At 41.2% G+C, this 11,122-nt stretch overlaps 1 protein-coding gene across 1 annotated transcript; it reads left to right on the top strand.

Moving 5' to 3' along the window:
• The first annotated feature begins 5,198 nt into the window (after positions 1-5,198).
• Positions 5,199-7,908, top strand: LOC141627739 (uncharacterized). The gene is made up of 3 exons (XM_074440962.1): positions 5,199-5,562; positions 5,664-6,190; positions 6,940-7,908. Exons 1-3 carry the CDS (start codon positions 5,199-5,201, stop codon positions 7,906-7,908), a joined length of 1,860 nt encoding a protein of 619 aa, XP_074297063.1.
• The last annotated feature ends 3,214 nt before the right edge of the window (positions 7,909-11,122 follow it).

The raw sequence follows: 11,122 nt of genomic DNA, 5'->3' as shown, positions 1-11,122 counted from the left end.
GCTCATATAATATTCAACTTATCAATCATGTACTACCCGCATGTTTTAACTTTATAACTTTTCGTAAAGCAAAGCATACTCATACATTACAAATCCTGTTCCCATGTTACTAATACAACTCTATTACAACTCCACTTCGTCTCATAAACATATTCTTAATTACGAAATTCATATTCTCATGCAATTGTCACTCCATCTTTTCCAATTAATTCATCCAACATGTGCATATGAAACAACAGTAAACAAATATATGAATTCATTATATGACTTTATGCAAACACAATATACGTATACGACACAACATTCCTATTCACATGTTCCTTATTAAGCCAGATCATAAATCATCCATCATGTCATTCATATATCCAACCAATAACATATATAATCATATCATCATCTTCCTTCACTACACATCTCCTATCCTCCATATACATGCATCCACCGATTCATATAACTCATTACTATATGAATACGTAGCACACAAGGTAAACACATAGCGATCCCGACTCACATCCCATGGTGACCGGTTCAAAATGGTAGGGCGAATTCGCGACTTTAGGACGTATCCCAAGTCTTTGTAGTAGCTCCTACAATTCCTACCCGGGTTCATTTTAGTTTGACTCCCTATGTTCATTAGGTTCATTAGTTACAGGTTTCAGGATCGTCGCTCTGATACCACTTTGTGACACCCCCATACTCCAAGTGCCTTAATAGGACCACTTAAGGTATGAGAATGCCACTATCTCAGTTACCCGAGGCAATAATAATAAAATAGAGAACAACAAAACGTACTTTAATAGTAAATAAGTTTAAGTGATACAAGCCAAACTCCAAAAACTGTAAAAAAGAAATATAAGGTTCTTAAAACTGTCTACTACTAAACAACTACACAATGTTCGACATAGCGGAAGACTTCTAAACTGCAACGTGATGACTCATCCCAGCTATCCCATGCGCATCGTCTCATACCAGCTCAATAACTGCTCACCACCCCCCAATGGATCACCACAGTTTTTTAAAACATTTAAACGGGGTCAGTACTGACTACATAAAACAAATGCCACAATGAAACAGGAACACAAAACAGTCCAAGCAGCTCAGAGAATCTCCAGTCTCCATCTCCAATCTCCACACAACTGACTACACACTAATGTGTGTAGCCCCTCCAGAGTACCCATCGTAACGAGTACTCCACGCCGCCAGTAGGGGACCGCATCCGTACCCACCAAATCCCCGCTCATCTCCATCGAGTGATAAACCCATGTTCATTAATGTGCCCTTCCCCTCTGTGATGGGTTCCACAGAGGGTGAATCAAGGGCGTGAAGCCACTCCCGCAAGTGACTCCACTCAGCCAGGGACGCGCCGCGAAGATCACAGACAGTTACACAATCAATCAACAATATACTAACAACAACACCAAAACCAATCCAACATTATAATTACTCAACATCACAACAACAATCACCAACAACTTATGTATCCAATACTGAGTAGGGAAACCCTACCTGAAACAACAATAACCAAGATCGTCACAATGAGCTAATCAACATCGTCCTTCACTAAAATTACTTCCTATCAAATATACAATCATACAATCACAATCTAACATCAACCATACTCCCCAAAACCCCCAAATTTCCCAATTAGGGTTTCAACCAACTTTACCAACACATTATAAAAATTATATAAAAAGTTTACCCTTGACACAAGGATCACAACGGCGTAAAGAACAAGATGATCCGACACTCCTTGCCTTGGGGATTTGTTAACAATGCGAGGAACACACTTACGTAACTTCTTTTGTTCCCAAAGGAGGTTTTTAGAATGATAAAAGAGATTAAGAAAGATGACGGAGGCTTTATATACTAATCCCGCATTATTAACAAAACCCGTCAAAATCACCCGTAAAACACACTAACTCGATTGAGTAAGTGACATACTCGAACGAGTGCCCCTTACTCGATCGAGTGCCAAACGTACTCGATCGAGTACCCATCAGGTAGACTACTATTTTGCGTAAAAACATATTTACGCGACAGAGTAAGCCCCACTCAATAGAGTACCCATAGACATAGAAAACCGTAGTATTAGACATACGGCCAAAGATGTCCCCGGCAGGCCTGGGACACGGAGAAAGATGGTTGGGAAGCCCCATGTATTTCACAAAAGAGCTCAAAGAAGGACCGCCAGCTTCCGACATAAGCATTCCCCCGAGAGGGGCAGAATCGATCTGATCATTGCCGGGAACAACCGTACCCGACTCCAGCATAAATTCGGACAAGTTGATAGACGAACAGTTGAACCTAGATAACTCAGGGCCAGTCACGTCACCAACAAGATTTAGCAGAGGATTCTCACCAAAAAGGACCCCCTTCTACACAAAATGCACCCTCTGAGCCATGTGCTCCCCAGGCTCGAAACTTAGAGCTAATTATGACAACAGGGCTACTCTGCCCAGAGGCACGAGCGAAAACTCCCTGAAAAAGGTCGGCGACAACTTCCCCTCCCGATGAGCGAGGGGCAAAATATGTCGGCCCATAAGAGATGTTTGTTACAGGATGTCCGAGGTAGAGAGTAGAGGCATAGGTACCAGACCCGTAACTGGTTGAGCCGTCCGACGAGATAAGGTCATAAGTCGAACCCCGGACGAGGGCTCGCCTTGATCATGATCCAAAGATTGAGGCGCCGCCTATGCCAACGAATGAGTCACACGCACCCGACGCCGGCCCCGACTAATCATGTTTAAAGCCGCTTCCCTATCCCTGCCGGCACGCCTTATCAACTTGTCAAGGATAATTTTCCTAAGATCGTGCCTGATCGGAGGAACCCGCTCAAGGACATCTCGATTCGGCAAAAGCCCGATCATCCTGAGTTCATCAACCGTGAACTCCATAGCGCAAGGCTCTTCAATGCAAAATACATGCATCAGGAAGACAAAAAAAGAGGGAAAGCCCAATGGTTAGTAAAGTAAAAGAAAGATGATCGGTTAACGACCCTTCTGTACCTAAGCGACGGGTCGGAACCATTCCCACCCAACAAAGGAAGTCATCTCTCAAAATCACATCAGCAAAAGGCAGCCATTCTTTCGGCTTAGGGGCCTTAGCATCAGGGCTCTGCTCGAACAGGGACAGCATCACCTTCACCTCTTCAGAGAGGGCAGCCAAAGGAGAAGAAGCACCAGCCTTCTTGTAATCCATATCGAGTCGCACGTAGTTCCTAAAATGCTCGGGAATCCTCCAACCCGAAAGACACCTGATGTAGAAGAAGCAAGATTTCTAATCCTTCATACTGTCCAATGCCGAAAACACGGTAAGATAGTCAAGACCCTTCACTAGAGTATACCAGGATTTGGTCAAGGTAGGGGTCACCTTCCTAAGGACCACACACCTATTGAAGACCTCAAAATAAGGTGTCAACCCAACAAAGAGGGATTGGCAAGCAAAGGCGACCAAGTTCCGAACGGACCGAGGAGTCACCTGACAAAGGGCCATATTCGCTCTAAAGAAGAACTCCTCGACGAAAGGGTCCAAAGGAAAACGAAGACCGAACTCCATATGATGCAAGTAGACCAACGTGTAACCAGCGAGAGGATCACACACTATGTCAGACTCAAGAGGAATATCGAAATTACGATAAACAAGCTCCTGCACGGACTGAAGTCGAATCCAACTCGCAAAAGCGTAATCAGGATATGAACGAAGGGCAAGGTCGTACTTAACCTTATCCGGGGTACGGCGGACATAAACCACGACGTCGAGGCCTCCGATTTAAACGGGCCCTGACACGTTGATTGGTTCGATGTCAAGGAGTTCGTGGTCCGCTACTACAAAATTAATCTATTGCAACATTTCGACCGCAACACTTAGTTATTGTGTTGCATTTTACAATAAAAAAATTAGCTATGCAACACTTTTAATAAAAATGTTGCATAATGTTCTATAATGCATCGTTTCTATAAAAGTGTTGCTTATTATAATACTAAATGAAACGTTCATACTCAAATGCTGCCTGATTTTTGTATTTTTTTACTAGGCGGTTAAAATAGATTAGTGAAAGTTAGGCGGGAAGCAAAAATGAACTTTCGAGAATACACTGCTTTAGCCTATTGCAAAAAAACACACCGCTTATCTTCATCTTCATCAAAAATACACCGCCGAAGCCCTTTTGTCTTCTTTCAGACGATCTTCATCTTCATCTTTCAGATCATCTTCATTTACCATATATTGAAGTCTGTTCGTCTTCTTCTTCTATGGACCATCTTCGTTATTTGATTGCGGATTCCAGTATGCCGCCGTAAATGTAAGCTTTCTAATTACGATTCATCTTCTAAATTGTTTCAATTATTCTCTTTTCTGCTACGATTCGATCTCATTTTATGGCATATTATCGTAAATTGGAGCATAACTTTATGAATTTCGAGTTTAATGATTCTTGTATTTGCGTAAGATGGGTTTTAGATTTATCATACTTGAGTTTGGTTATCTTAACATTCAATTTGTTTAATATAGCAAGCAGAACGTACATCTTGTATTAGGCCGAGATATTAGCCCGTATAATATCTCGCCTTATCTCGTCTTATCTTGTTTAGTATGTCAATTATTTAGTCAATATTGGTTTTGATATGATCCTAATTTATAGGATATCTTGTACTATATAAACTTTGATAATCTAATGAGAAAGGCAAGCTTGAAAGATACAATTCGTAACATGGTATCGAGCCAGTCACACATATTTTCTCTCAAACCCTAATCTTCATTTTTTTTCTTATCATGTCGACTGCCGGCGTCGACCAAACTTCTTCCACCGAATTCAAAATCGACCCTCTATCACCATATTTTCTTAGCTCCCACGATGTGCCAAGCATCAATATCTCTAATGTTAAATTAACAAGTGCCAATTACGAGGACTGGAGTCGTTCTATGCGAATGTCTCTCAAATCCCGTCGCAAGTTTGGTTTTTGTGACAGATCTATCAAACAACCTACTGACAAAAAAATTTTTGAAAAATGGTAGGTCGTCAATTGTACCATTGTTCAGTGGTTGCGAAATTCAATTGATGGCACAGTCCTTACAGAGTTCCATATGTCAAGGAAGCGGCTTTATTATGGAAGGATTTGGAGGATCACTCTACGGTCATTGATGGTACGACCAGTCATTCTCTCAAAACAGAACTCAGGAATTGTAAGCAATTGAAAGGTATGTCAGTTACTACGTACTATGGCAAATTAAAATTGCTATGGGATGCTCTTGCTATTCATAAGCCTCCTGTCTCGTGTAAATGTGGTAGATGCACCTGTGAAATTTCGTCCCAAGCTGTTCAGCGTCTTGACAATGAACGACTTCATCAATTTTTTATGGGTCTTGATCCTAGTTTTTACGGAACCCTTCATAATCAACAATTCCAACTCGACCCGTTACCCACTCCCAATCGCGGGTATCACGTCGTACTGCAGGTCGAGAGTTGGCTTCTGGGTGATGCCTCGGCCTCCTCGGATGCGTCCGATGTTATGGCATTTGCCATACCTGGTGCTTCCCGGATCTCTGCCGACTTGAAAGCTCTCCGTGAGCAGAAAAAATGGAGCGGCGTAAACTGTTTTGCACTCACTGCTATGTTAATGGCCACGATATTCAGTCTTGCTTTATTAAACTAAACAAGTTTCTAGATTGGTGGGGTAGTCGGCCCCGCACATTAGCTGAATTCCGTCGAAGCAAAGGTCTTAGTGCCAGTTCTGGTGTGAGTAGTGCTTCTGGTGGGTCTGGTGCAAGCACTTCGGGCACTAACTCGCTTGTTCGCGCTAATGTCGTCCATACTGCTGCTTCAATTACCTCCTCGGATTGCTTGTCTGGTAAGTGTATATCTTGGATTATTGATACCGGAGCTTCTAACCATGTCACAGGTGACTTGTCCCTCTTGACGGATTGTACTGTGATTCCTCCACGACCCGTTGGGCTGCCTAATGGGCATCGTATATTAGCCGCTAAAATGGAGACCGTGTGCATCAGTGATCAGATTACTCTTCGTCGGGTTTTATTTATTCCCAATATGACTTGTAATTTAATCTCTGTATCACAATTAACAAATGATGCTGATTATACTTTACAATTTGCTAAGGATTCTTGTCTCATACATGACCGTTCTTCGAGGATGATGATTGGAGTCGGTGAGCTGCAAGATGGACTGTACTTCTCGGTGCTCTGGACAAGCCTTCTTCGGTGCATACTGTGAGCACGGTGGGGACTTGTGATTTATTGCACCGTCGACTTGTCCATCCGGGTGACAAAGTGGTTCAATTTATTTCTTGTGTTCGTAATTTTAATTTGAATAAAAGCTCGGTGTGTGATGTGTGTCACCTTGTTGAACAATCTCGTCATAGCTTTGCTTTAAGTAACAATACCGCTACTGAAATTTTCTCTTTAATACATTGCTATCTTTGGGGGCCGTATCGCACTCCTTCGTCCTGTGATGCTAAATATTTTTTGACGATTGTGGATGATTATTCATGATCCGTTTGGGTTTATCTCTTGCTTGCAAAAACAGAGGTTACCGACATGTTCATGAATTTTCTATCCATGGTTCATACACAATTTTCTAAGCAGGTCAAGGTCGTGCTCAGTGACAATGGGAATGAATTTAATCATATGGCGGATTATTTCTTTTAGCAGGGTATCCAATTTCAGACATTTTGCATAGGCACGCCTCAACAAAATGGGCGGATCGAACGTAAGCATCGTCATATTCTCAATGTTGCACATGCCTTACTTTTTCAGGGTAATCTTCCTACAAAATTTCGGGGTGAGTGTATACTTACTGCTGCATATTAAAATCGAACACCCTCCACTATTCTTGCTAATCGGACGCCTTATGAGGTCTTGCTCGGGGTCCAACCTTCTTATGTTAATTTACGAGTCTTCGGGTGCCTTTGTTTTGTTCAAAATCAGAAAACTCGTGGAGATAAATTTGAACCTCGCAGTCGTCGATGTATTTTTCTTGGCTACCCTCATAATAAGAAGGGCTGGAAGGTTTATGATCTCGAGACAGACACTTTCCTTGTCTCTCATGATGTACATTTCTATGAGGACAAGTTTCCATTTTCCGATTCCAGTACTCCTATTCCACCAATTGAACCAACGGACCTTCTTTATGATGATGACTTGGCTACCTCCTCACAAGAACCCCCTACACCCACCAGTCCCACCACGCCTGATCCCACCTCGACTTCTAGTCCTCTCACGGTAGAAGAGGTCACGACGGACCCTGAGTCCTCTGGTCAGGAAGCCTCGGCTGTGAATGAAATGGGTCATGGTCATCGGGTCAAAATTCCAAATTCTAGGCTGCGTGACTATGTTCTCACTAGCACCGACAATCCATCTTCACCTAGCTCACCGACATATGCTCCATCATCTTCAGGTACTCCTTACGCTTTAGCAAATTTCGTTAATTGTCATAAATTCTCTAGTCGGCATCGTTCTTTCCTTACAGCTGTCACTGCCGGTACCGAACCTCCATCATTTCACGTTGCCATCCGTGACGATGGTTGGTGTAAAGCAATGCAGGAAGAAATTAACGCTCTCAAAAACAATGGTACTTGGGAATTATCCGATCTTCCCCATGGCAAGAAAGCTCTTGGTTGTCGTTGGGTCAATAAGATCAAATATAAGTTAGATGGCACTATTGAAAGGCTCAAAGCTCGTCTTGTTGTGTTTGGCAATCATGAAGTCGAAGGTATTGATTATGGGGAAATATTTGTTCATGTCGTTAAGATAGTTACCATACGCACTTTTCTAGCAGTAGCCGCTGTCAAGAAATGGGAATTGCATCAAAATGAATGTGCAAAATGCTTTTTTACATGGGGATTTAAATTAAGAAGTCTATATGAAACTCCCTCCCGGGTTCCATCGGGGGCATGATGGCAAGGTGTGTCGCCTAAAGAAGTCTTTATATGCTCTTCGTCAGGCTCCTCGCTGCTGGGTTGCAAAATTAGTCGGTGCCTTACGTGAATATGGGTTTCGTCAATCTTATTCTAACTACTCGCTCTTTACTTACTCACGCGATAAGGTACGTTTACATGTCCTTATTTATGTAGGCGATCTCGTTATCGCTGGGAATGACTCGCCCTCCATCACGGCATTTAAGGACTATTTGAATCGTTGTTTTCACATGAAGGATTTGGGACCGCTAAAATACTTTCTTGGACTCGAAGTTGCTCGTAGTGTTGATGGTATTTATTTAAAACAACGGAAATACACTCTCGATATTATCAGCGAAACCGGTCTTTTGGGAGCTAAACCAGCTGCCACACCCATGGAAATTAATCATAAACTTAGCACTGACAACAACTTCTTCTTGCTTGACCTCGAACGCTATCGACGCTTGGTTGGTCGCTTAGTGTACTTGGCCATGACTCGGCTGGATTTGTCCTTCGACGTACATGTACTGTCTCGGTTTCTCAAGCACCCTCGTATGGCTCACATGGAGGCCGCCTAACGAGTAGTGCGTTATCTTAAAGGAATTCCGGGACAGAGCGTTTTACTTTGGTCTGACAGTTCTCTAACGGTGTCCGGATGGTGTGACTCTGATTGGGGCACCTGCTCCTTGTCACGTCGATCCGCGAAGGGCTGGTTTGTGTTTCTTGGCGACTCTCCGGTCTCTTAGAAAACGAAAAAACAACATACGGTTTCACTCTCTTCTAGTGAAGCTTAGTATCGCTCAATGGCCGCACCTGTATGTAAATTGAAATGGCTCAAAGGTCTCCTTACTACTTTGGATCTTACGTTCTCCACTTCTATGCGTCTGTTCTACGACAATCAATCTGCCATCCATCTTGCTCAGAACCCGGTTTTCCATGAAAGAACGAAGCACATTGAAATTGACTGTCACTTTGTTCGTCACGCTATCACCGAAGGCCTCGTCAAACCGTACCATGTGCCCACTAATGAACAAATTGCGGACATTTTTACGAAGCCTTTGGGAGTTAGCCAATTCAACTATCTTCTCCGCAAACTGGGCATTCTCGACCTCCATGCTCCAGTTTGAGAGGGGGGGGGGGGTATTAGGACGAGATATTAGCCCGTATAATATCTTGCCTTATCTAGTCATATCTTGTTTAGTATGTCAATGATTTAGTCAATATTGGTTTTGATATGATCCTAATTTATAGGATATCTTGTACTATATAAACTTTGATAATCTAATGAGAAAGGCAAGCTTGAACGATACAATTCATAACATCTTGATTCATTAATTGCTTTAAGATTCCCGAAAATATAGAATGTTAATTCGCAAGACGATGTGTTAATGGAAAATATTCAAACAATTGGAGAAATCAATAGATATCACCATCGAACACTGGAATCTTTATCAAACTGGAAAAACTTCAATCTCGGTCAAGGTCAACCCTAAATGTAAACAATTGATTGCTTAACATAACTCTAGTGATTATAATGGGTGTTGATCTGATATTTAGTATGATAATAATGTGAGGGGATTTTGAAAGTTCCTTTGTTGGTGATTGTGTAGGTTGGTGTTACTAGGTTGCCCTCGATTTTATTTCGAAAGCATGATGACAATTACAAACTATGGATTAGTTTAGACATCATTGGATTTGAGGTAGTATCCTAGGGGAATGATAGATTTATCTTCATTGATCTGAGTTTCTACGTCTATTCTTTCTCATAGTTTTAGTACTTAGGGTTCTAAGCAATGCTGATTTGATTCGGCATATGACAGATGCTATATATTCTTGGTGTAATGGAAGCAAGTGTATCAGTTTTCATGCTAACAGATTTCAACCCAGTTCATAAGTGTCACCATGTAATGATTTTACCAGCTAAGTGAAGACTGATTTGCAAATCTAATGGTGTAAAAGATGAAATATTTTCTGGGCCCTAAACATTCGGAAATAGTGAATATTAAGTTAATCTGAACTAATTGATGATCAAATATGAGCTAGAAGTTTGTGATTTTGCATTACTAGTGAGCTAAGCAATCGTCAATAAAATGCTAATCTGAAGTAACTGATGATCGAAGGTGACTACGGTGTATTAATTAACATAGAATAAAAATGCTATGAATTCTTATATAAGTTCTAAAGGAGTTATACCAACCCAATCTAGATTTCTCATTTCCCACTTGCCAGTTACCATATGTGCAAATATAATTCTAATGGAGTCAAAATTATGTTACATATGAACTGGGGAAGACCACTTAATGAAAATTTTACAAGAAAATCAACTTTAGAAGTTAACATAAACTGTTTCTGAACTCAGGAAGTTGGATGAGTGAATAAATGTAAACTAAATTGTTTGAGTTGTTGCTGGTAGTTTTTTTTTCTTTGTTGTACATATGATTCATTTCTCATTCAGCATCGCTTTTGCAAAATATTTATAAGATATGATCTTGTTTAGATTTTCTTTCCCAGGGTTCAAATGGGTAAGGCAGGGAATCAAGATACCGTTAACGAGTATGAAATAATTCGAAAATGAAAGGATTGCACAAAATAAGACAAGGCTACAATAGTTTAGATTACTCAATAATTCTAAGTCACTGTCAGGTTTGGTGAAAAGTACCAAGAGCAATAAGACGACTGAGAAGGAGAATGTGATTATCAATGATACGAAAGGGAACCGAGATACATAGCAATGAAGAGTAGACAATTGGAAATCGAGATGGACAAGAAGCAATTTCAAAGCAGACTAATTGTGACAAAATTTTCACTATGGGACTTCATCTTACATAAAAAAACAGCAACGAAAAAGAAAAGAAGCGGTCAATTACCATGTTAATCCTTCACCACATTTTGGACCTGGTACTCGGAATGTAAGTAGTAGTTGAGGTTGAATTTTCAGTGTGTCCCTCGATCTCTAGAGGAAGATTGGTCAGCCAGATCCCTAGGTGTGGATATGATTCATTTCGACATCTTATTTTGGTTTCATGAACTTATTATGCAACATACTAACTCTTAATTTTTGTTATCAAGCATCACTGGATCACAAAGTTCAGTTCAAAGAACCTGAACTAGACAAATACAAGGATGGCCCACTTGATTAGGAGGATGAATGATTATTTGACTCCATAAATGAGTTTTGTAAAGAATTAGATAAGCAAGAACCTGAACACGAACAA

Source organism: Silene latifolia, chromosome Y, assembly GCF_048544455.1.
Source record: "Silene latifolia isolate original U9 population chromosome Y, ASM4854445v1, whole genome shotgun sequence".
NCBI lineage: Eukaryota > Viridiplantae > Streptophyta > Magnoliopsida > Caryophyllales > Caryophyllaceae > Silene > Silene latifolia.
Note: the sequence above shows the minus strand (reverse complement) of the source record. Positions and strands in the feature narration are given on the sequence as shown.

What these genes read in the sequence shown, in the direction of transcription:
- LOC141627739 (XM_074440962.1), top strand. Translation starts at nt 5,199, where the DNA reads ATGTCAGTTACTACGTACTATGGCAAATTAAAATTGCTATGGGATGCT. An exon ending in TGCCGACTTGAAAGCTCTCC is followed by an intron (nt 5,563 to 5,663) that starts GTGAGCAGAAAA and finishes ACAAGTTTCTAG; the next exon opens with ATTGGTGGGGTAGTCGGCCC. An exon ending in AAGATGGACTGTACTTCTCG is followed by an intron (nt 6,191 to 6,939) that starts GTGCTCTGGACA and finishes GTTCAAAATCAG; the next exon opens with AAAACTCGTGGAGATAAATT.